Raw genomic sequence first — 26,419 nt, forward strand, 5'->3', positions numbered from 1 at the left:
CCTCTGTGGAAACTCTGGTTACTTTGAATTTAAGGAGAAAGAAAAGACAACACAACTTCTGTATTTTCAGTACATCCTTATTTTTCCTGGTTGTTATTCTAGGGCTGCCCTAAGATTGCAAACGCCAAAAACAAGCTAAAAAAGACAGCTTGTACCATGACCTGACCCTGTCCTTGGTGTTGCCCCTTGGAGGTAACTAGTGATATATCCCAAAGCAGCTTCCTCCGGGCAGTAGAGCTATGGAGTTGTTGGTTGGAGGGGAGATGTGGAGGTTGCCTAGTCCACTTAACATTCATTTTTTTGCAGGCACCAAGAGTTTAGTGGATGGTCTGTCGCACTCCTGTTAGCTCTTACTGAGATAAGTTTTGGGATTTGCTGTAAGAGTTACCAGTCAGTATAAAGATATGTCTGCCCATGCCCGACTCTGCTCTCCTGGGGCCAGGACTCAGGATTATAGGTTTGCTTAATTAGTACTTCCCTTCCATTTCAAAACTTCAGGGCATACAAATGTTTAAAAATGGCTTTGTAGAAATGCCCTTTCCCAGACTGAGAATTTGGTTTATATATATATATTTGTATGCTTCTGTGACCAGTCTCGAAGGATTTAGGTGGTTTCCAGAAATCAGTGTTGCTCGATTAAATGTGCAGGGGGAAAAAGATTCATTGCAACAATGTAAATTCAAGGCAGCAGGTTTTTTAGGTTTTACTGCAGGTGAACATTCCGTTTCCTTTTGTTCTGGTTTTTAATAGTATTGATTTTTTCCTCTTTTTTTTTTTTTTTTTTTTAATGTACAAAAGCAAAGTAAGTCCTCAGTGTACGAGCTGAGGAGTAAATATACAGGCAGAGGTCTAATTGCATTGTATTCTTCAAGGACAAAAGTTTTTGGATTCTGCTGCATTTGCCATTTGAAAAAAAATTACACTTAAGATCAGAGTAAATAACAGAAAATCAAAAAACCAAATCAGCTGCAATACAAGACATCAGCTCAGCACACTGCATAACTAAACAGTCAATCACACTGCCATCACCAGCAGCCTGAACGGTAAATTAACATTTCACTGGAATAGATGAGGGATGAATAAACACGGATATATGTAAATACAAACTAAGTAGAAATAGACATGATTATAGATGAGTAAATATGTGAAATCAGCATCAGTTAAGCAAGCACACTTAATAATTGCCTGCTGTCCACGTCAGGACAATGTGCCAAAGCCTTCAGACAGCAGCCATCGTGTCTTAAAAGGCATTTTCTGGGTTTTGAGTGCAGTCCCGGGACTCCCTTCACCAGGGATGGCAAAATTCAGTACTTGTGTGAGGAATTTCTCTGGTGAGGCCAGATCTGGGGTATTCCTCCACAGCTGCTGAGGGAGAGGTGCCATCTTCCAGTGCTCCCAAGCTCTGCCTAATCCTTCCCTGAGCCACTGCGCTCCCTGCCCTGCTGGAAAAGAGGAAAAAGGCATCTTTCTGCCACGTTAGGGGCCCAGATGTGTTCCACAGAGGCTTTGGTGACCCTACAGCTCTTTGTAGGGGTTTGGGTGCCAGTCTCTGGAGGCAGGAAGGGGAGTAAGGAGCAATAAGTAAGCTCAGCTGTAACTGCCAACTGCACCCACTGCATCGAAATCTCTCATACATTGGGAAAACATGTCTAAGGGCTGCCTTCTTTTGGGATTGCTGAATTGGTATCCTTCCTAGACCAGGGAAACTCAGCCCTCAGTTTGTCAAGAGTTTAAAGCGCCTGGGCTGACAGGTATCGTCCCGCTCTCCCCTCAAGGACACGCTCGTGGATGTGTCCAGAATGTGAAGGCGTGGGGCCCCCAACAGCTCTGCTGAGGTTGTTGATTTGTTGCCTTGGAGTTGAGCAGCTTTCTTCTCTCACTCATGCTCCTTTCCACATGCCAGCAGCTGTCTCTGACCTGTTTATGGGTCAGGTTGATCTTTGAAGTGGTTGACCCGTGCATGGAATGACATTGTGAGTGGACTCCCATTAACTCCCTCTGTGGAGTTCAGCGTTTTGAGTTCTTCACAGGGACATGAGATCATCAAATGCTTCTCACTTGGACAAAGCAGTATTTCAAAAAGGTCCTTGGATCACGGGGTGCAGAATTTTCTCGTACAGCGAGTGCAGAAGACAAGTACAACCATTCAGCCTGGATGCCTAGTTTTAGCCATCTGAACCTGTCATGTAAATCTAGAAGAACACAACTGTATTTTCATGAATTTTTTTTATTGATTATCAAAATGTTACATAATACTTTTTTTTTTTTCCCCTCCATTTTTGCTGAGTCTTTCGGGTTTGAATGTCACTTTGGTTTCTTTGCTGACTTTCACTTCTAGTGATTAGTTTCTTAGCAAGCACAGGCCAGCTCTGCAGGTTTCCAGATACTTAGGCTGTAGGATTTCTGTCAGTCCACATTTAAAATGAGACTAAAGGTTGTTATTTGCATACTTAAAAACCTGTATCTGTTAATTTTTATGAATGTCATAACAGCTTTCAGTAAAACTAATGCCAAGGTATGGTACATTTGATAGGTTTGGTGTGTCAGCTGTTCTGTAATTTCCAGTGCTGTGACCGTGGTATAAACCTGCAAAATCCATTTATTAAAAAAATAAACCGTAAAAATGGCTCCAAATTGTCATATACCTGAATGAATGCCCGGGGGGCTGGGGGGAGACTTCTATTGCCCTCATTTATAGGCAAGCCAGATGGACTTTATTCATTGCAGGAAGAAAAGGTACTCAAGCAGAAACTCTGCTTGTCACGTCGCAGTCTGCACTGAATTTGTGTGGCCAAGGCCATTCAACCTGGATTTGTAGTAGGAGCACCAATTATCTTACAATTTAGATTAACATGACACATTCCTTGCTTATCTGATGTTATGTCCTCATGGGGGTGATCTGGTTATTTTTCCAGGCAAGCCAACGTTTATGAAAGCTCCTGAAGATCAGATTGGGATTTCTGGAGGAGTGGCCTCTTTTGTGTGTCAGGCAACAGGAGAGCCCAAACCTCGTATCACATGGATGAAGAAGGGGAAGAAAGTCAGTTCTCAGCGGTTTGAGGTAATTACCAAACAAAAAAAAAAAAAAAAGCCCGAACCCAAAATTTCGGTAATCAGTCTAATCCTTGCGGTTCTTAATTACATAACAATCACTTCAGCCTGGGTATCTCTTTGTCACTAGAATACAGAATCCTAGAGCTTCAGAGTCAGGTACGTTTCCTTCCCTGCAGCAGTGCAGTCTGTAGAGCAGGTGGTGTCCTTTGAGCACGAGGCTGGAAGCGCACACATAGGACATCCTTCTTCAGAGGAGAGACTGAATTGGATGGCAGATTAGAGTTGGATCTAGCGGTAATTTTTGGGTTTCGTTGTGAAAATTTATAAGGCACCTCTTTGACCTGCTGTTCCCAGTGGAATTCAGAAGTGGGATGCCAAAGTGCTGGTGGATGGCTTTCCAGGCAGTGGCTACTGCCATCCCTCCCACAGATGTGCTTGGAAGGGGAACAGTGAAGTCATCCTGAAGGGTGAAATGACTTCCCTGTGAACTAAAAGCATGAGAGAAAGGAAGGGAGAAGAGCGGGTATCAGAAATGTCTTTGAAAAGGGGTCCAATTTGGTTCCTATTTTAAATAGCAAATAGGTTTTCACTGACTTTCTCCACCTTTTTCTCCGATTCCCTTTCTTGGTGTTGGGCTCTTTTCTCTAAAACTGCCCTTGGAAGTGTGACCCTTCTGCAATTCTGTGGCCTTTCCTCTAATCCCCTGTCTTTGATGTTTTTGCTTTTCTGACTGGAGCACAAGATGACTTTGCTGCCCAGAATGGATTGATTCAAGTCACCAGTTTTAATCATGATTTCGTATGTGAGCAGAAAGCCTTGATTAAAGTAATCAATTTTAATCTTGTTTTACATTGTTATTTTTCCCTGGTAAAGGTTAAGTTTTGTTGTATAGTAAATATTTAAACATTCTAATTTGTAAGTAGCTATAACCTTTGTAGTGAATTTGGTGCTTATTGTGGCTGTCCAGAGGGCTGTGCCATGCTATATGCATTTATACGAGCGATTTCCTACCTTTGTTCACGTCAGTTTTGATACATAATTGAGGCATTTTTATCGGTTCAGGAGATAGTCAATAATATCTTTCTTTGTTTTGCTAGAGAGCTATTAATTTTACTTCATTGAGCTAGTCTTAATTGGGGGAAAATTGGAATTTAATTTAAATGAAACTCCCCCTCCCCCCAAATCCAATGTACACATGCTAAGTTGTGACACAGAAGAGGTATCCATCATTAGCAAATGAACAGCATTTTGGCCTTAATGTCTGTCTGGTCCTTAGTAGTTGTAGCTCCATTCCTATCACACAGTGTTTGTTCAAAGGATAGTAAGGGCAAAAGAGCTTTTCTGCTGTTTCATCTCTTAGCTTTTTAGTCCTTAGCTTTTTAGTCCTTATCACTGAAGTGAAGTAATCTCTGTAGCTGAATTTGACTTGTTTTAAAATTTGGCAGTAGCCCTGTCCTTTGTAAGGGTTTAGCATTTTGTCATGGTTTCATATTTAATTTTAAAATGGGCGTTTTAAAAAAAAAATTCCTTAAGATGTATATGGAGATATTCATATTTATCTGTCTTTCTTTACTTGACCCCATATTAGGGGTTTCTGCAAGCTGTTTCTGTTATTTGAAGCAGAAGGACTATTCCTTCTGGTGTGAGAAATAACAGGTTTTTTTGGTGGTCTTGGTTACCTTTTGATTTCTTCCTATTTCTCCTGTCACTGCAGAGTGTTATGGTGCACATTGTTTTTCTCCTTCCTGTTCTTATTCATTTGATCTTTATGCTGTGGGAGGAACTCCTAAACAGGCTTTTGAAAAGAGGGTAAAAGTTTTCCGTGGGGGCAATGCAGGTCCTAGGCTGACCTGCGTGTTTGGAACGAGGTGTTGCTTGGGTTCTTCCATCTTCCCCTCCGTTCCCAAGGGACAGGAGGAGAGGTTGTACCTTTCCCTCACACTGTTACCACCTGCAGATCGGCATTTCCAGCTTCTGCTGTGCTTAGCAATAGGAGAGGGGTGAGTTTGGCATTGACAACGGCCCGAGGCTGTGCCTTCACAGCCTTGCTGTTGAGGAATAACATACAGTGATCCAACTGCAAACTAAAAAATACCTCTTTATTCCGTGTATAAGTCAGAGTAATGCATGTTACAGCTTAGCGGGATGGATGGAAAGGAAATGATTTATTAAGGACTTAATTTACTATGCTGGGGAAGGAAGTGTAATTACATCACTGTTGATTATGCCGGAGTTGCAAAGTACCTGATGCTGAAGGACATTAAAACCCCTCACTGTCTGCTGGAGTTAGCACGCGCTGTAGGTACTCCAGGTTTTATTCAAGTTTTGTTCCTGTTTTCCTGGCAGTCCCACGGGAGTATTATCAATTCTGCTCTCCCATCAAGGTGAAAGTTGGCACTAAATTGTGATCGGTGTGATTAGCAAAACCATTAGTGCAAATATGGCTCAGATGTTTTAAATCACCAGATCCGCGTCTTTATTACCAGGTTGATAATTTGTCAACCTTAATGGATCCATAAAGAACCTCACTGGGTCTTCATTTGTTTCTGGCCCCCTCAGAGGACAAATATGTTCTTGACGCTGAAATTTTTGTGTTTCTGGGCTTGGAACACTTGACTAATTGCACGGCATTTTAGAGCTCGCAGGGCTTGGTTTGGTTCAGTTTTGGTTCTTCAACCTCTGCGCTGTTTTGACTTCCACAAGATAAATCCTTGTTTCAGAAGGTACCGGTTAAGAAGTGCTTTCTTTTCATTTCCGAAGGTTATTGAGTTCGATGATGGATCGGGATCAGTTCTGCGGATACAGCCCCTGCGTGTTCACCGAGACGAAGCGATCTACGAGTGCACAGCAACCAACAGCGTCGGGGAGATAAACACGAGTGCCAAATTAACAGTGTTAGAAGGTAAGGGGGAAAATCCTTGCGTGCCTGAGGTGCCAGGAGAGACATGGTTTTGGCAGCTACGTGGTGTTTTTAAATGGCGTGGCGATATTCTAGCCCGGTTTGGGAAAGCTGTGTTCTTCCTGCATCGTTTGCTGTAACTTCTCCTAGTGATAAGAACCTCATTTTTGCGATAGTGATGAAAGAATTGCAGATTGTGAACTTTTCTTTGAAGTATTTTCGTTCTCTGATTGAGGTGTGTCATTTCTGACTCGGAGGGCTATCTATAGAGACATTTGTGTACTTTTCTCATCAGTTTGCTTTGATAGAATGCCCATTTTTAGAGTATCTAAGTATTGTATTTGACAATCAGAAACTTAATCTATGTTTCTGCACCTTCTGGACTAAATTTCTTGAATAGATTTTCAGATCCTCTTCAGGTTTTGAATTTGATGTGGAATTGAGCTGAGGGGTGTTTTTTTTTTTTTTTTCAGTGTACTCTCAGCTTGTAATTCTGTCTCTCCTTTTAAAGAATAGATTTTCATCCTTGTCTGCTATATGAGCAAGTTTTATTTGGCTTGCTGTGTTGTTTCTGCTAAATGAAATGTTTTGTGGTAGGGCAGCTTATTAGATATGAAAGGGCTAGTGATCAGTTGATTTTTGTATTTAAATATCAGAATTATTGTCTGCTCCTAAGGAAATGTAGGGTTTTTTTCCAGCACATCAGTGTGCTCTATCATTTGTTTATGTATAGAATTTTGTAAATGTATTGAGGTGTTACAAATCCAGGGCATTTGGCTGAAGGGATTCTTACCCCTCGCGTTTGCTAAGACAAGCAGGAAAAGGCTTAGGCAAATTGCTTGGTGTTCATGCATTGATGCAAAAACTTCTAAGGAATGAAAAACCTCTAGACTGTTTGTTGTTTTAGGATTTTGAACCAGAGGGGACTGGTTATACCAGTGGTGAGTGTGCCAGCCACACATGACAAGTTGCCTATTGTTCCTTGTTCTCCCATCCCCATTTGTAGCATAGGGGTAATCATATTTTCCTTTCTGCTCTGTGACAAAGAATACATTAAACAACTGTAATGTGCTGAGGCACCGTGGTGATGGGAATCACAGAAATCATTCAATACTTGATGTGATTCTGTATCTTGTTTCTGGGGGGGGGATGGGGCACCTTAAAGATCAGCTTGCTCTTCGGTAATAGTATTATCAAGAATAGGATAACAGGTGCTATAGACTTGAAAATTGTTGGGAGACAAAAATCAAGGTCCTTTTTGTTACCTCCTGCCTTTGCAGTCGCGTATGGGAGTGCAGAAAGCTCTGTGGAGCTCTTTCAGCAGTTTACGTGCAGATCTGCATTTAAATGCGTCTTGCAACTGGATTTCTGTGATACTGGATACTTGAATGCCCAACTGTTCCAAGTACATTCCCGTTTCCTTTGGTTGCAGTTGCCTTTATGTATCTTGGATATGTATGCACATGCACACACACGCTAATAATTTATTTGCTCTGTGTTAAATGTTCAAAGGCCCACAGAGACACGCGCTGCATAAAGGAGCGCAGCGCTATTTCTCAGCTCCGCGGTGCTCCTGCTGATTTCCTGATGAGGTAAAACTTGCAGACCACCACGTAAAATAGGGAATGTCAGGAAACACCAGAGACGGGAAAAGGCGTGTGGGCACACAGTTTAAGGAGCCACGAGAGCAGAAGTCACCAGCAGTCAGGCGCAGGGCCTGCTTTTCTGATGGGAAAATTCCTTTAATTGGGAGCGGTGCTCGTTGAACATGATCCCACAGGGTCAAGAACGATCTGCAGGCTTGAGGGGCTGTGTTTTCCACTCTTAACTGAAGAGTATCGACCCCTTGCTGGGCACTCTTGTAATGGGCAAAATTAAGAAACATTTGCTGCCTAACAGTTTGTATGTGCTCATGCATATAGAGTTGTGAGCCTGGTGGAGAGGATGAAGAGCTACATGTGCCTTTTGTGTTGGCTCAGCTGACAAGGAAGATGAGTTCTGTTACGATGTGTCTTTAAGAAAAAAATGCTTTATATTTCTCTTTTCTGAGGCTTTCTGTGGGCAAGTCTGTATTTTTTCAGCCATACTGTCTTACTCTGTGTCTTCTGCCATAGATTATGCTGCTTCTGCATTTTGTGAATATGGGGTTTTTTTTATTATTATTAATATTCCTTTGCTTACGTGTTGGCAAAATGGATATTTTAACTTGATGCCCTGGTTGTGGTTATGTTTAGTCCCAATGGCTCCCAAAAAACAGCGATAAGTGCCCAAACTCTGTTATGCCATCACTTTCCTAACATGAATTTTGTAGAGGTATTTGAAAATGATGCATGTCATGTGGAACCCTTGATACTCTCAAGACTGTCAGCTAGGATTGGATTTTTCCTCTGCTTCTGGGGTTAAAATAATTTCTGTAATTGGTCTCAGGTGGCAGTTTGAATGATACAGACGTTCTGCACTTCCTTTCAAGAATTTGACTAATGCAGTGGTCCCTGGTGCATGACAAAGCTCTATCATAGACGTCCTCGTGGTTACATGCTGCTAAATACACAGCATGTATTGATTTTTACATTAAAAATCCTTTATAACAATGAGTTTTAATGCTTCTTCACAGTTTGCTCTTGAGGACAGAGGCCTTCACATTCAATCCAGAAGTCACACTCAGGGTTTAGCAGGCTGTTATCAGATGTCTTTGTGGCTAACTAATCTGGAGCTTTATTTTATTTAGATTTCAGCGATGTTTTACAGATCAGAGGCAGATAATCCTTTCTAATTGCCAACTTATCCCATTCTGAATATTAAGGGAGAAGCATGAGTCCGGCCTCCTGGAGGAATCAGGAATTCTCACACAAGCGGATCTCTTTTAACAGTTCAGTCCCCTCCTACCCTTTCATTCTTTGCTTCCTTGTCTCTCATTTTTCCCCCCTAACCGCAGATTCTGTTGTGACCAAACAACGTACACTTAATATAACTGGAAATTATTTCTCCTGTTGATAGTAGAAGAAATAGACGTGCATATACCTCCTCTTCTCATTTCTCCTGGGTAGCTGATAAGCTGAATTATGTATGAGTCATATTGAACATTTCTATCTTTTTTCCAATTATGACCTGAAGCAGCACAGAAGTATGTTCCTGCCTGGCAGAGGAGGAAAGCAGTGCAGGGCGGGGAGGGCTAGAATCAATAAGCTGACACACATTCTCAAGAAAAGCCTTGGGGACAGTTAGTGGCACGAACAAATTAATAAATATATTATTCAGTGGTAATGTTGAGGATTACAGAGCTTTTTAAATCAGGAGGACATATGAAATGCGAGTAGGAAGGATGCCAGCGTGCAAGAGCGTAGCAGCAGGCTGATTGCAGGAGTGTCTGTGTGGGCTCCTTCCACAAGACTCCTTCCATGTTCAGCACTGCAGCTGTGTTGGGAAAGATGATGGTAACAGTGTTTGTCTCTGGTTGCCTGTGCACCCCAGTGTGCCTTCAAGTCTCTTGTTTCCAGCAATCTGCACCCAACGGGAAGATAAGGAAAAGCAGTGGGGAAAAAAAGTCTTCCAAGGGCAGGGAGAAGTATATCGATTTTATTGGGAAAGAAAGGAGGCTCAAATGCAAAGTATCAGTCCCTTCTGCCAGGGCTTTCCTACTTGGTTCTGATTTCAAGAATTGGGTAGTTGTTTAATTGCAACTGGTCCTTTAATGTTTTACAAGCAGTCTTTTTTATCACTCCCCTGTAACCCAGAGCATACAGTCATATCCAAGTGACACTGAATGTATTCAGTTTCGTTTCCCTTTGTTTTTAAGTAGGTTAAATGAAAATGAAAATGAAAATACCGTCTCCAATTTCCATTCTAGATCTATGCAAATCCCCTATGCCTCTATCCCAGACTCCTAATCATGTGGTGTGTAAGTTATCTGCCTGGAGAGTGCTGCCAGGCTCCGCAGGAGAGCAGCTTCTGGTAAAGAGGACAGACAGGGGAACCAGGAAAGGGTTGCTTGCACAGTGGGTTTCTCAAGGTAACCTGGCGAGTTAAATCCTGCTGGTTGGCTTTGTGCTGATGGAAGTTGGGGAAGTTTCGGAGTGTTACACGAACGTAACCCCGGGCCACAGCCCCTTCAGGGTGTGCCTTCTGTGGCACAGACATAACCACGACCACAGATGCTGAAGCATCTCTGTACCTGCTCTGGCACAGGTTTGTCCATGGCCACAGACACTTTGGGGTGTCCTGTCCCTGCCTGGACTCACCCCCAAGGCCACAGCCCCTCCAAGATCACACAGCCTGTCCAGTGCAGCAGCACAGGGACAGCAGTGATGCCCTGACCATCTGCCAGCCCAGGTTCATCACCATGGCTGTTACCAAATGTTCCCAGGCATGGCAGAGTGAGAGGATAACCAGTGCAGCAAGCAATGAAAGCAAAAAGGAACCTCTAATCAGCACCAGACTAATATACAGTAAGGCAAGCAAGCTCCATGGCAAGCACAGGAGCCTGTCAATTAATAGCTAAATTGCAATAACAGATATAAATTCGATTTACAACATTTCCAGTCAAATCTGTCGTTGTCTCGAACCTTTTGAGTCCCACGTTGGGCACCAAAAAGGACTGTCCTGGTTTGACCCCAGCCATCAGCCCAGCCCTACAGCTGCTTGTGTGGTGCCCCTTGGTGGGGTGGGGAAAAGAAACTGGAAGGGTGAAAGTGAGAAAATTTGTGTATTGAGAGACAGATGAAACAAAAGCCATGCATGGGAGCAAAGCTAAGCAGGGAATTCCTTCACCGCTTCCCATGGGCAAGCACCTCCAGGAAAACAGGACCCCCCATCACATGTAACGGTTATGTGGAAGATGAATGCCATCCCCCCGAATGAGTGTGGCCCCCCCTTCCTTCTCCTTCGCTGGATTTACATGCTGAGCTTGGTGTTGTATGGCAGGGGGTGTCCCTTTTGTCACCTGTCCTGGCTGTGACTCGTTGTGCACCCCCAGCCCACTCGCTGGTGGGGTGATGTGAGAGGCAGAAAAGGCCTGTGCAAGCCCTGCTCATCCTGAAACATCTCCGTGTTGTCGACACCATGCTCAGCACAGATCCAAAACACAGCCCCATACAAGCTACTGTGAAGAAAGTGAGGTTTATCCCAGCCAAAACCAGCACACCTAGAAAGTTCCTGAGTGCAGCAGCTGTCCCAGGGTGGGAAGCACTTCTACCTTATCGTAATTTGCTGTTTACTGAACCATGTCATGAGCTTAATTTCTTTCACCATCTGCCAGTTGAATTCCAGTTCCTGGGGTTACCCTGCTTGAAATGCTGTAGATGGTAAACATTTGACTGTTACAGATGATTTCTGCAGAGAGCTAGATCTCGGAAGGCCTGAACCAATATGCCCTTTTTGTAAACATTCATCTAAAAGTGATTTTTGTCATTGGAATAGTAAACAGAAGTTAGCCATGTTTAATCCTTGTTTATGTTTGGTTAGTTACAAAAGGATCAGTTGGATCACTGTACTTTGGCTCGTGTTTGTCTTCGTTGCTTTTGCATCTTTTTGCCAAGAATAATTTCTAGCAATGATGTGTTATTAAACTGAAACAATTATAGAATGGAAATTGAATCTATTTGCGTGTGCGCCTTCTGATTGTGTAAATTAATTAAGGCTCCCTATACCCTGCTTCTCCTGGGATTGGTGCTGTTCTCCTCATGTCTCTGGTCAAGAGAGGACAGGTCTTTCCTCTGCATCTTCCGTGTTAATTAAGTGTTCCAATTTCCTTCGGTCTCTTCCTGGGAAGAAAGGCTGCTGTGGTCCTACTGCAGAGGTCCTACTGCTGTTCTTAGCTCTCCTCTCAAGCAATCAGAATCCCTTCTGGAGGAGGCAGGACCTCTGTAACTATTGCACTGCCAAGAGCTCCAGCACAGTGACTCTCCACCTGCTTCACTGCTTAGGGAAACGTCATAGCATAGAGCACCTGTCATCTTAATCCAGATGTGAAATTCCTGATTCTCTTCATTATATTTATTTGCTTTCAAAGATTGGATTCAATAAGAGCATTAGTCTTGCTCTTATTTTTTTTTATAATATATAACAAGAAATATTTTCTTGGCTATGAGTTTAAGACAGAGAAGTAATTTTCTCAGGTGGAAAAGTTTTAAACTGTTGTTGGTCTCTCCTTCAAACAGGAGAGTCAGCAGATCTTTAGAATGTGTCGGGCCCAAATGCCATAATTTCCATTTCTTATCTCTGTTTAAATGATTAACTAATGGCACATAACCACGTAATGTATCCATGATAGCAAGTTCCCTCAGCAGACTGCCATGCACTATGGTTAACATCCAGGTTCATTCCACAAGTTTATGAAGCAAGAAATACAACCTTTGAAAAGTTTTATATGAAATATCACACAGTTAATGCCAAGCTGAACCCTTTGGAGCTGTGCCCTCCCATAAAACCTTGTGTCTGAGAAGCTGCTGACCTCTTAATCTGGAGCACATTCTTCTTGTACAGTAAATGGCTGTTTCTGCATATTACCTCTCAAATGAGGTCCTGTGAGATTACATCTGTAACGGGGGTGGGATGTTGTCACGTTCTTATCAGCAAACTATCAGTGATAATGCAATGCCCAATAGGAAGGACTGCCCAGACAGAAACAATTGAGCTTTAGGTGTCAAACAAACAAGAAGGAAGCATATTCTACAGAAATCTGCAAAAACTCAAACGCAGGTTTCGTATTGCCAAGTAGCTTGAAGTTCCAAGTGTGCAGTTTGTAGTATTAAGTGTGCAGTTATAGCCTGTTAAAAGACTTCTCAGAGCTCCTCGCCTCACGCAGTTGATTTATTCCAAGTTTATTCAACAGTTTGTGAGTGCTGACTTTGGTGCTGGAAATCACGTTCAGCTAAGAATTTTTTTGCCAAGAGCAGTTGTCTCGCCATTCTGTTTGCTCCATTTCTGAAATCCCTCATGAAGATACTCAGAAACGAGGCTGTCCATTCAGAGCCTTGGGGCAACCTACTGATATCTTCTGTCTGCTTTGAAAATTAATAACTGAGTCCTGGGCATTGTTTTCTCTCTTTTCTTGGGCTCGGGGTGTAGAGACAGGTTGCTTCTCACTCTTGTGTTACCTCACAGCTTCCTTCCTGGGAGATTGTCTTGGAAAGTGTGTCAGGCTGTTCTGCGGCTGCTCTGCTGTCAAAACGTTCAGCCTGTTCCAGCAGGTAAATGAGGCACGAGCAGATGAGTTTAACTCTCTGGCAGGGATGTGCTCGTGCAGGCAGGTCCCTGCCTGGCTGGGGAGGTGTCCCCTTGGGTTGCCATGTCCCAGCTGAGACCAGGGATGGCCAGATGACTGGCTTCTGCATCCTCTGTTCCACTTTGAAATCAGACAGGTTAGATTAAATTGTCTGTGGTTTAAAACTAATCTGTTTTGACTCTGCTGGAACAGATCATCGGTCCCAGCTGGGAGGCAGCAACCACCAGCGCTGCCTTTCACGTCACTGCAGAAGGGCTGGCGTTCCCCTGTGCCACGACCCCCGTGGCCACAGCCATGTCTAGACAGCTTAGACAGGACTGGGATTTTGGGGGTGTCAGTGGGCAGCAAACCAGGGTGGAAACCTTGGCTCAGGCTGAGGCTAAAAAAGGGCGTTAGTCTAAAAACAGCAGGAGGTCAGAGCAACGAAGTGAAGGCTGCAAGGAGGAGATGTGTGTCCCCATAAACTCTTTGTGTTAGATATTATCGAGGAAGAAATAGCAAAAATAGCATAGGTGTAACGTAAAAAGGTCGTAAATCTCAAAGCAGATACATTTGTTAGGAAAATGAGTGTTTAGGTCCCAGTTTACCAGAAAGTGGCTGAGTAAACCTCACCTCGCAATAAAATGAGTTTCACAAGTGACCTGCCAATCTTCCTTTTTGACTCTCCTGGTCTCAGTGGTCCTATTCTGTACCTGTTCCCATTTGATTTCAGGGCCTTTTCTTGAAAATGCCTGACTAGAGGTGTTGCACACAAGGAGCCTCCTTTTCAAAAGCGCCGATGAATCTATGGATTTTGGAGATAAACCATCAGATGTATGCTGGGATCACAGTTGCTGTTTTCATTCAGTTGATCACTGTCTGGAATAGCTTCTCTGCGTTTCTCCTATGCACACCCACGTTTGTCTCCTCTCCTCTTGTTTCCAAGCAGTATGTGCCAGGCTTACAGCAAAAGTTCTAATTATTTCTTATGTTTGTTCATATTATTCCTGTCACTTAGGGTTATTTGGCTCTTCTTGCTTGATTTTTTTCGACTCTCGTGTTTATTTACAGCATCTCCACAGCGCTGTCAGTTTAAGACCCACCTTGTGTGCAAAGGCTGTTAATGCATCTCGTAATTTCAAAACTAATGTTCAAGGAACTTGTTGATAGAGACCATTATTGCACTACTAATAAAGAAATAGCAAACAAGAGAGTGGAGTTGATTAGGTGTCAGTGAGCCCTGATTTGGCTCTAAAAATGTTTATTTGGTAATAACTAGTCTGAGGCTGGACCTGGTGACTCTCAGATAATAAAATCACTGGCAGCCAGAAGAAAAAATATATATTTTTTTTAATGAATTGTGTATATGGGGTTCTAGAAGCCTTTCAGAGAAGGAGAAAAACAGCCATGAAAATCCATAATTGTAAATTACTCATTTTCCTTTTGTAAAAGTCACTTTAATGGAAATTTAATTAATTCATTCGGAACAGGCAAAGAACAACTTAGTTCCTTCAGATAGTTTGAGTAACTGCAAGTGTAAACCTTGTCAGAATAAACACCCCCCCCACACACACACATTTCTTGTCAGATTTAACTGGTCTACTGGTGACCATCAGAAACTAAAATAATATGTCTTTATCATCAGATGTTTCCAAAGACCTTCCTTACTGCTGGACCTCTTTCAAGATGCCTTGTTCTGAGAGCGTCTGTAGCAACCTGTTTTTGACAGATGTGCTCTCTGTAGCTTGTATGTCAGTCCTGCTGCTATCTCCTGCTGACTAATGAAGTTAGTTGCTGGTATGTATTTGTAGAGTCTTTGAAGTCTGTTAGGTTGTGGAATAGCCTTCTGAAAGAGTTAGTAGCTCATTGTTTAGCTATTGGAAATTAATGGGAAACGCTGCTTGATAATGCCATATGGATTACCTGCTTTGCTTCCAAGGGTGAAGTGAAGGGCAAGGTGTCCTGGAAAGCCTTCCTGAGTCCTCAACTATTTTGGCAAAACTACCTTCCATTTCTGCTCACAACCCAGAGGCTCTGCCCACAGCTTAGTGACTTGTCATTTTACTGGCATCCCATGGCTTACACAGGCACTTGAAACGAAGCACCACAGTGATCTTCTGTACCTTCTTGTGCAGAACTGGGAGAATATATACCCTTGATGGAACCGGAGAGTAAGTTCTTAAATGAAAAATAGGTAGTGGAGAGAACAGAATGTGATAGCTGTGACTGTGGGGAATGCAGTGCTTACAGGACAAAGCATAACTCTCTGCATGCAGGGAAGGGAAGTTTCTATATGGTCATCATATGCCTTATCTCTGCCTTACCTTCCTCCTCTCACTAAGAGGAAAAAAAAAAAACCTCACAGCTCCAATTAAATAATTCTTGGAGAAATCAATATTTTAAAGTGAAAGTCAGAAGAATGTGAAACTGGGATATCAAGGTATGCTGATAAATCTGTAGTGACAGCAGCTGTTCAGAAGAGAGCATGTCCACGTAGGGTGTAGCGTGCCTCATGACTGTACCTGTGGAAGAAGAACATTTCACAAGTGTTTTAACTTCCTCTCCTGCGCAAAAAGGAAAATCACAGAGCTGCTGCAGACCTTTTGGTCTGAGATGTACGAAACAGAGCAGGTTTTGCACTGAAGAGCTGTAATACTGATCACTCTGACATCTGGTTTCTGTGTGTCTTGCTTACTCACAAGTCCCAAATCTGGTTGTCCTTATGGATCTCTTGTGGGTCTTGTGCTTTTATACATTCTGGTGTCAGGAAGGCTCTACTGTTGTGATGCTTATTAAAATGCAGTGCCCAGATAATGAGCAAAAGGAATAATTAGCCCTGATTTTGGATGCAAGGAAGTAATTATTGTGGATGTTCATTGTTAATTTGTAACTTGAGCTGGGTTAGTGACTAAAATACGTTTGGTAGAAAGATGACCTAAAATACATGCATTCCACATGCTGTCTCAGAAGCCCAGTCTTGTAGTACTAAAACACCACCTTCCCTGTAGAGTTTTCTAACAGCTGTTTATTCTTGTGGTTATTTCAGTTGGATAATAAAGTAGTGACTCTTTCTGGCACTCCCACCTGCTCAGATTCTTTCTGCCCAGAGCTCCGGAATAGCGCTTTCAAATCCTTTATCCCAAGGAAAACCAGCGGGTGTGGGGTATAATAAGATCTGTCTTTTCAAGATTATCTAGTGCCTTGATGAGGCAGGTTGGACGGTGCCATGGGAAAACACTGCAGTGTATTCATCTGTCGTGCTAATCCTGTGCTCTGTTCCTTCAATCCTTTTATCACAAGGGTCCAGCCTGGATGAAACCTTTCCAACTTCTTGGTGTTTGAGTTTTGAGTGGAGAAGTCTAAATAGCAACCAGAGCTATAACTTTATCCAGCTATTGTGTGCGAGTGTTCGCTGTCGTGTTGCTGTTCCAAGGTGGAACTGGGGGGGACACATTTCCTTGCAATAAGAGCACTTTTCAGCACAGGATGCAGAATGCTTTGAGTAAAACTAGCTGCACAAAGTGCTACATGCAGCAGAACTGGCATTGTGACCTTTTGGCTGCTTTGAGACAGCTGGAAAGGTGCTGGAAACATTAACCTGTTGGAGACCTTAAAAACACCAAGCCTTGTTTTTTGGCGCTACGGCTCCAAAATGGTGTTTTGTTTGCAAGCAAGGCAAAACTGGAATTTATTTTTCTGTATCTCTCTTGATTTAGACAATGCCACAGTTGGTCCCAGTGAGGAGAAAGTCCTTGGAGAGAGAACAGAAATGATAAACATATTGATGAAAAATGCATAAGCTGCACACGGGGTGGTTTTAACGAAAGCTGCTGCAGGGGAAGGTAATAAATTGGGGAATGCACAGTCCAAGGTGACAGAGATCTGGTCTAAAGAAGGGCAGACAGAAAAGGTCAGGAGCAGAATCAGCCTTCCAGAGAGCCTGCATCCCCTCCACTTTGGGTCCCAGCAGGGAAGAGCAGTGCATGCCAGCAGTGCTGCAATTCGTGGGAGTGCTGTCCAGATGGAGGCAACTCCAAACATGTGACAAACAAGCCGGGCTAAGCAGAGAGCTTGTTGTCCCTTGGAGCCTGTCTGGAAGGGAGACAGGAACCCAGCTGAACCCCTGGCAAGTATTAATACCCTGAAAAGCCTACATATGGTAGAGATCAAAATGGTTCACCTGGAAGAGTGACGAGGTCAGCAGGGAGAGAGCCCTGGCTTGCACGGGCTTTGCTCTGTAAGAAGATAGGGTGCTGTCTCCTGTCTCCTGCTAGAAGGTTAATTTGGGCAAAATTCTTCTGCAAGAGTATCCCTGATGTGAAACCTGGCTGGATCCTGCATGCCACCAGCCAACCCAGCACTGTGTGTTCTTTTGCAAATAAATGATTTGGTTGCTTGATCTGGATGTGAATTTGACCCTTCAGAAAGTAGCGTCGCAGAGAACCTCAGCTGACGCTTTGCCTGCGGGAATAATCTGGCCTCGTGGGAAAAAAAACCCAGCAGTTGTTTTGCCTGGAGGTGGTGGGCTCAGTCAGAGTCCACCTGATTGGCATGGAGAGCACGTCCTAACGTCGTAACTTCTGCCTGCCATGTGCTCACAGTCAGTCCTGAGGAAGAAATCGCTGATCAGGGGAGTAGAATCCAGACCCGAATGGAAATCCTAATCTTTTGCAGTAGGGCTTTTTAAAAGGGAGGAAAAAAAATGAAAGGGTTCTGGAGGATTCATGCTTTTACTAATTAGACACTAAAAATTATAGAAGTACTAAAAAAAAAAATAGTAAACCCATAGCTCTTGCTCCAGGCATGAATTTACCAGCTTTAGTTTGTTGCTCAGTTCGGTTCATTGATCTTGTCACAATTGATGATTCATTAAGTTGTGACTACTGTAGAAATTACAATGCACAGATGTAGCTGAACTGCACATCTGTGTGTTCCCAATGTGTTAATGATTTAAAAATGCACTTTCTCTCTGGCCATCCACTGTGCTTCAAGTGCCAGCTGACATTTTGTATTACTGAGCCATTTGTTGTGGTTGGCAGAGGGAAAGTCTTTTGGTTCTCCTTGTACTTTTTTTGTGGCTTTTATCCATATTTCAGAGGGCTGGATTTGATTTTTTCTGCGCAGCCTTGGCCTTGCAGAATGCGAGTTGTGATGTGTGCCTCTTTCTGCAGGCTGCCACCTTTTTCAGTGTCACCTGCTTTCTCCTGGTGTTTGCTTACAGCAGATGGGGTTATTTCCTGCACGGAATGATGAGGAACATGGCAAGGATCTGCTGGTTTCCTGACTTACTCATGATTCTGACTTTTAATTTTTGAAGTTTAGCTGGGGTGGCGTTGACTCGGTTCCTAGCTTAGTGCTAACAGCTCAGCTTATGTAGTTTCTCATCCTAGCAGGTCCTCGAAGAACTCAAAAATTTTTGTGTGTTGACTTAAAGGCTGATTGACACCAGCAATTCAAGAATGTGTGACAACACCATAAAACATCTTAATTGCTAAATCCACTCCTAGCCTCTTCCCCTAATGCAAACCACTGTTCAGACTGATTCTTATTAGAGACTTTCATGTGATCAAAACAGAAATCTGAGGAGTTGTCTGTCTGAGGGAGTGTGGCTTTGCATTGATGAGGCAAAGCTGTACCCACTAGTAAATCATAGTAATGCTATGCCCATATTATGTAGGTAATGGGTTTTCTTGTGGTTACATTCTGTCTCTAAGACCACTTTCTAGTGCAGACAAACCCATAAGACTCCTCTTGCTTCAAGCCTTTCAGGGAGAATAGAATGCATCTGTTCAAGCACATACCAGCCAACATACCTGGCTCTGTATCCACTTCCAGTGTGATTGTAGGCTCTGTGGTTAGAGGGTCCATGTCTAGCATCTCTTGCTTGCTTCCTCTTTGGCTGGGCCATACAGATGTTTCTGAAAGGTAGAGCAAAGGATATCTTTATGAAATGATATGCTGTGTCATCCCCAAAAAAGTGCAAGCCAGCTGTGGGTCCAGCAGTAACTGGTCAGTTTATTCCAATAATTAATATATAATTCCAATGTTGGAACTGTATAATTTCAACTTCACTCTAAGCCATTTGGCTCTTTCTGACTGTAAACCCGCTTTTCTGCCGTGTGTCTCTGAGATCCCTTTGTCCATGTAAGCTTCTGTAAATTCTCTTCAACAGGCTGAACATTTGAGCTCAGTAAGCCCCTGTTTTATGGCCTGTTTTCTAGCTCCTGGCTTGCTTCTTAGCTTCATATTGAAATTCTCTGTGCTGCTTTTGTGCTTGTATAGAAATACATGCATTGTAATTCACACTGTATTTTGCTGCCATAAGAAACAGCTGCAGTGATTGAAACTGAAGGTCAGTCTATCCCACTTCTTATTTTTTTTCTCAGGAGCCAATTGCTGAATGCCCAAGAAGTGTGTAAGGACCACGGTTATAGTGACAATTACTCCAAGTGCATGCTTCTCTAGCCTTTACTGATGTGCACCTCTGGCATTTTTGAGCTAAAGGCAGTGGGTTTAGTCAGATTAATGAAAGAAGCATCTAGTTGTGCTTTAACTTCTGGTGTGCATATTAGTAACACGTATATAGCAAGATGTTCCCCAGCTTCACTGTGAAAAAAAAACACCTGTTAACTGCTAATATCAGTTCTACTTTGCAGTCTTTGTAGGAGAAGGGGCAGTGAGTTACTGTTATGAGAAGGGATTCTGGGTTCAGCAGCTCTTTATTGCATCCATCCTTATGTCTTCATACTAAAAAGTGCTGATCTGTTTAGCTGTGATTTAACACATGTAGTTTGCAACAGCAAAATCAGGCGTCCTCATCCAGTAGAAACAGGGCTGGGGAGAACTGTGGAGTTGATTTTCCTTGTCTGCCACAGTATTGGATGAAAACTGTGAGCCCTCTGAGTTGCCATCTTCCAGGACAGCTTCCATCCTGCAGGTTGAATGTATGGTTTTGCTCGGTACTGTGGCAAACGAGAGCACATCTGGAAAGTTCTAGAAACCTTGCTTGTCCAGGTGAGTCGGTGCACAGGGTCAGACTAGATAAAAGATGAAAGATCTGGAGGGGTTTCGTGATGGGCACTAGGAGAGAACCGGCCTCAGTGACTCAGGGTATTTTTTTTTTCCTTCCAAATCCCTTGTGTTCAGATTACTCTGTGCTCTTCAGATGTGATGGCGTTGGATGTTGCCTCTTTAATTTTGCACAGTTTGTAGCAGTGTGTCTCTGTTATTTATAATCCCAGATGCTCCATGTTTGGGAGGCACAGCGGCTGGATGTGCTGTGTAGCTTCCCTCGGTAGCTACGGTGAGGGGAGAAGCTCCAAGGCATCTTGTGCAGCTGTGGAAGGCTGCACCCAAATCTTCCTTAACACTGATTTTAGCAGCAGAAGCATGCACGTTCCTCATCTCCAGACCTGGCTAAAGGGCTTTTGCCCAGCAAAGGGAAATCTCAAAAGCTGTCAAGCTCCATGGCAATTTTCCGTTCCCTGCCTTGCTAAAATTCAGCCCTGGATCAGTGGATCTGCCCTTGGTTCAGGCTCCCCAGTTCAAGATTTGGAGCTATTTGATGCAAATGAAGGACAGTAAACAACGGTCGCCTATCAAGACTTGATTGAAGCCAGCTTCCGATTTTTATTTAAAAAATTTAATCCTAACGCAATTGAGATGTTATTTGTGAGTTGTGCAAGTCATAAACAATGCTGGAGTAAATAGAATGGAGCTGAGCCAGACAGAACTGGTCCTTTTGATCTCCTCTTCCTCTTTTTATATCCAGAAAGGCAAGAGACCTCAGGTATGTCCTTTGTCCCATCTAGTCCTGTGCTGCTGTATGGTCCCTTCATCTGACCAATGGCAAATAAATAAAAAAAAATGTTCTTACAAAAAATAATAAAAAAAAAATCTGTGTGTTTATCAAAACTGTCTGAAACATAAGTTAAGTCACAAAACTTGACAGCTCATCTTCTCCACCTCCCTAACAACTGTGTTGCTAATATTCATTGAAGCATAGAATTGAAATGCCTTCTTTTAACATTTAAACCTGTTCTTGTATGGTATACATTTTTTAAAAAAATTGCAGCACTGTTGGCCTTAAGATCAGCGCTGCTGTTCTAAGCCTGGCAAGTACTGGTTTTCTGTGGCTGAAAAATGAGTCTGCAGAATCTGAATATAACCTGGTGATTCATTACTTTATGCACTTTTCAGTTTGAGATATGATGTGCTGGATTTCACGGAACTGGACCTCCCTGCCAAATAACAGAGTTTGAACTTGTTCTCCTTGTGGCATTAATTGCTAATTTACAGCTACTATGGAGGAGCAGATAGAGAGTGGTACAGGCACAAGATTCACCAGCAGAAATTGCCCAGATTCCATGGTTACTCAGTTAACAATGACTCTGTAGTGCTACTGTTAGTGTGACCCTTTCAGCATTTTTTAAGTTATTTTGGCATTTCTTGTAGAAGGCCATTCTGTCTTCAAGACACTCTTGACAGATATTCACTGAATAATGGGATCTTCAGAACTGAAGCTTTGCAGTTAAACAGAAGTTTCAGTAGAGTTCTGGCTAAAGCATTAGAAGTTCTGCTTTTGTTTCTCCCAATCACCAGTGTGTTTCCCAGGCTATTTTTTTGGTCCCAGGTAGGAAAGGGAAGCATTGTTTCTAATTGAAGTGCTACTGCCCTTTCAATAAGTACCATTTAAGAGGGTAGGTATGCAGAAGTCCGAAGTTTGTTTAGAATTGAACTACAGCTCTTTAATCTTCGGGCCACCGATCAGCTGTCTTGGATGATAACCCTCCACTTCAGCAGTAGAATTAATAGCAGCCTTTGTTTGTTCCTGTACCATAATATTTTTATAAAAGAAGCCTGTGTATGATCTGCTGATGCTTTTCAGGGAAGCTGGAGCATACTGAGTGCCATTTTTCAGGACGTGTTTGTGCGTTACCATGTCAGCTGCTCTGTGCAGCAGTGCAGGGTAGGCATTCCACTTGCTGCTCTCTCAATGGAGCTATTGATTTCCATAAAGATATTTTGCAAGTGCTTTACCAGTCTGCCTTTATTTAAAAAGTGTGTACAGGATTTCCTCTATGAGCTCTGAGTATTTTCCAAAACAAAATAGGCTGGAAATTACATTTGGAAGACGCTAAAGTCTGAACAACGCAGGTGCTGTGATTGTTTTTGTTCTCTTCCTTTTAGCCAGAGTTTAATTTCTTAGTTAGGTGTTTCCACCAGTCGTAGCAGTGCTGCTTGCTCTAGCATCTAGAGGTGATTGGGCACTGCTACTTGTGTAACTGTGTCCGAGGTGACTCTTCCTCATTTGGGGTTAACTCAGTAGTTGTCTTGCACCAGAAACAATCTGCTGCTCCAGTTCTCAGACTTTGATAAACGGAAGAGTCCTGAATTAAAAAAAGTGAGTCTTGCACAGTGTTATTTGTGGGGAAATTTGATTTTGTTTCCTGGAGGGCAGCAGGGGAGGAAGGCTCAGCACACAGGGAGGTCGCAGCAACCTCACGTGCCATCGTTGATTGTGTCATCAGTGTAACGAAGGGCTCTGATTGTGGAACTTTGTAGGAGAGCTGCTGACACAGTAAATAGAGAGCTGCTGACACACCAGCCATGCAGGCTCAGTGTACCACAATGAGCTCTGTGCTGGGGTCTGAAAGTCCAAGTGGGTAGGACAGGACAGTAGGTGGGTACAGACAAACCTGTACGTATGGCATGAGATAACACAGAGGCAGTCTGATCGCCCAGAGTATCACTGGTTACAGCGTAATTGTTGCTCGAATTCTGAAGAGATCCGACTGGGAAAGAAGGATTTAGAGTCCTGTGTCTTGGTGAATATGCTGCAGAAGGGCCTCTGTCTTAGCCTGGGGCACTGCATGGGAAAAAATGTGAAGGAGCTTGTGTGAAAACATGAAGTGGGTGATGGAGCATTGCGGGTGCCTGGTGAGAGTCAGCATCTCGGTGGAATGCCGTATATCAGGGAGAAGAATGAGTCTTTCAAACAGAAAAAATAGTGGAATCTTATTGTCTTAGAGAGCTCAGGATAATAGCTGGGTAGTCCTCACTGTATGGGCAAGCTTCAGCAATTTAATATTGGGTGGCTTCACAGCTCTGCCTGACAAGGATATACTTTTACTCTGTTGTGCATTAGTATAACCCAAAAAGCATTTCCAAGGAGCTTCTGAAATCTTTTAGAGATAGCTGTTTTTGAGGCTCCACAACATTCAGAATGCTAAGTGCTGAAAGAGACTTAAAGGAAGGGGAAATTCTAGCTGTCAATATTCACTTTTTAAATAAAATAAAATAGTTACTACTGGAGGGAAAGGGGAAGGGAGGGGAGGGGAGGAAAGGCGAAGAAAGGAAAGGAGCACATTCTCAGGGAGATGACTGGCAGAGATGCACTAGTTAAAAATAAGGAAGGTCCTGAAATGTAATGGAGTGAATCACTTATGACCAGTTTTATGGTAGAGTAATCTGACATTTACTTTCAATGGTAAATACAGAAAATGATAGTGAAATGCTGAAAACGCGATGTCATAAAAGTTACAGCCTCCTCATCAAGTTTATTATGCTTTGGGAGAGACAAGGTCTTTTGGTTGCTTCCCGGAATAGTTAAGCTGTTTGAAGTTTTAAGACACTGAAATGTAAACTAGCTCCTTTGCTTACCTGTAGGTTTGAAATGGCCAAATATCAGCACAATTGCGCAGCCGGCCGGTTCTGCTCGAGTGCCCATTGCCCGCAATTGGCTGCGCATCAGCTGGTCGTGAGCTGCAGGTTTCCAAGGAAACTGCATGTACAGCTACCTGTGAATAATTGAGAGTGGCAGCTGTAATGAGAGAATTTGGGGCGAATTGTGTAAATATTCGCCACCAGATTACGGTGGCAAAATATTTTCTCTCTGGACGGAGATTTAACTTCCGGGATTTAAAGGAGATTAAACTGGAGAGGTTGGGGGAAGAATCCGTCCTCGTGAGATGTGGGGATGAGTGCTTTTAAAAGCCTCTGGAAATTCCCAGAATTTTAAGAGTAGGGTGTAGGAAAGTTTTCTTTCCCTGTGCTGCCTCAGGGGTCTGGTATCTTTTGTTATTTTTGTTCTTGGGAGCAGGTAATTGAAAGGCAAAAGCTCTGAGTTTGTAGCAGCTGTGTTGGCTGGGAAGTGACTGCTCCGACCCCACTGCTTTGGGGCAGGTGCCTTGTTCGTGCCCTACTTGCAAAGACATGTGAGGATACACCGGAGGTTTGGAGTAAGATAGCCAGGTAGCATCTGCCAGCTCTCACCTTCTTTCTCCTCTTCAGCTTGTGTTTTTTTTAAGTTTTTTTTTTTTTTTTAATCTATATTAGTTAGATGCAGTAGCTTAATATTCAGAGCACTCTTGTGCTCTGCAGTGTGATCTGCATAAACCGAAGGAGAGATGCTACAATCTAGCTCTTTCTATAAAGACAGCTTTTTGTGTAACAGAGAGGAAAAAGCCAGCTGGGTGTAACAGGATTCACTTGTGATTGCTGCTCAGATACTGTAGACATGTATTTATGCTGGGTTGAAGTGACCTGAAGAATTTCCATTGCCCGTCCCTGGGCATACTGTCTCTTGCACTGAGCTTGCAGAAGAAATGTGTGCAGTCGTGCCAGCAGGAGATAGGTGTGTTTTGTATTAGCCCAGGGCTTAAAAGAAATGGTGACTGTTTTTGTGTGCGCTGCAGCTAATGAAAAGGTTTGGGCAAAGACATCATAGTTAATTTTATATAAAAAAAAATTAACTTGTCTTTGAAACTTATTTTGTTTTATTTTCTGCCAGCAACAGTTTCTCACAGCTGGTATAGCAGTAGAGTATGTCTATTTTTGTGAGAGCCCAGAGCAAGCCAGGGGCTTGGCATTACCTGGAAGAATATCTTCTTCGTCTGGGAAGCTTAAAAGTCGCTGCTAGACTCCCAGTTGCTCATTGCCTCTCCAACCACAGAAAGACCTGGGAAATAGCTGCTTGTGCAGTTTAGAAGAGAGAATGTTAATTGGTGTAACTGAGCTTTTCTTCTCGGAAGTAGCGAACTCTGAAAACTCCCAAATCCTGAGTGTTGCTAGGCTAATTGGGTGGTTAAATTTAGCAAACCCTCGACTGTGCCTCGCTGAATAAAACAGAGGGTACCATTTATTATTTAAATGTCTGTTGTGACATGAGGTGGTAGCTCGGGGTGGGCTACCTTGCAAACCAGGCAGTCTAGTAAAGTTATTATTGACTTGAGAGATGGAGCTTGTCATGAATTGCATCTGTGCTGATGCTGTCAGTTAATTTTGAGCCAGATAGCTGTAACCAGCTTTCATTCCATGAGCAAATACCTGGGGATATATGGGCTATGTACTAGCAGTGCTTGGCTGAAGAGGAATTAGTTTTGTCTTACAGTCAGTGATCCACAGCATCCAGCATCCTTAATAATTAAAACCAGGACAAGTCTCAAGACTCTGATCTGAGTATGTAAAAAGGAGGTACCTTACACTTTGTATTTTGTTTTTTTAAGGGGAAAAAAAAAAACGAAACCTCACCAAAGAAATGCTCTGCTGATGACTGAAAGATTTAATAATAAAGAAGGTTAAATGGGAGGAAATACTCTTGCTCAGGTTTCCCTCTGCTCGTGGTGCCAGAGCCTTGTCAGAGTGAAATATGTAACACTGGCTGAATGGCTGAGCAGCTTCCATCTGCTTCAGGATCTCTCAAAGATAATCAAGAATGATGAAAATTGTTTCTTCAGTTTTGACCTCTAACCAACCTGTTAGCCTTATGTCTATAAAACAAGAGATGTCTCCAGACTGGACATAAATTGTAATGCCAGTGTAGATCACAACTCCTCTATCAATATTTGAACTGGAAAGAGCTTATATCAGTATAGCAGCAGTTTATTGTATTCATGAGCAGAACTTTGTACCCTTAAGACTCGTTAATTTGACAGAACCCTAATAGCATCCTGCAAATCTTACTGCCATTTCTTGCAGGAAGTGAGGTCCTTCAGGATATGCTGTCCCAAGACTAGGGGAGCCATTTGCTACATTCATTGCCTGTCCATGCCATCTTTCTGCAAAACAGGGCATTTATTTAGTCTTTTTTACCACAGAGATTGGTTTCATGGATGCAGCGCTACTGTGACACTGGCCCATCCTCCCTCGTCTCTGTGCCTGCCAAATGACCTCTCCCAGCAATCTCTGTCTCTTCTGTATAATATCAGGCATTTTACAGCCATTGGTAGTTTTCTGTAAGTCCTTTAGCTTTTGTTTTTTTCACA

At 42.9% G+C, this 26,419-nt stretch overlaps 1 protein-coding gene across 18 annotated transcripts in view; it reads left to right on the top strand.

The window, feature by feature from the left end:
• Positions 1-26,419, top strand: part of PTPRF (protein tyrosine phosphatase, receptor type F) — a 241,396-nt gene that overhangs the window by 46,047 nt on the left and 168,930 nt on the right. For all 18 annotated transcript variants that reach the window (XM_027900375.1, XM_027900379.1, XM_027900376.1 and 15 more), the window contains 2 exons: positions 2,916-3,061; positions 5,815-5,956. In XM_027900375.1, the coding sequence (XP_027756176.1) occupies positions 2,916-3,061; positions 5,815-5,956 (288 nt within the window). The remainder of the gene's footprint in view (positions 1-2,915; positions 3,062-5,814; positions 5,957-26,419) is intronic.

Source organism: Empidonax traillii, unplaced genomic scaffold (assembly GCF_003031625.1).
Source record: "Empidonax traillii isolate 1590-97213 ecotype Southwest subspecies unplaced genomic scaffold, ASM303162v1 scaffold720:size321207, whole genome shotgun sequence".
NCBI lineage: Eukaryota > Metazoa > Chordata > Aves > Passeriformes > Tyrannidae > Empidonax > Empidonax traillii.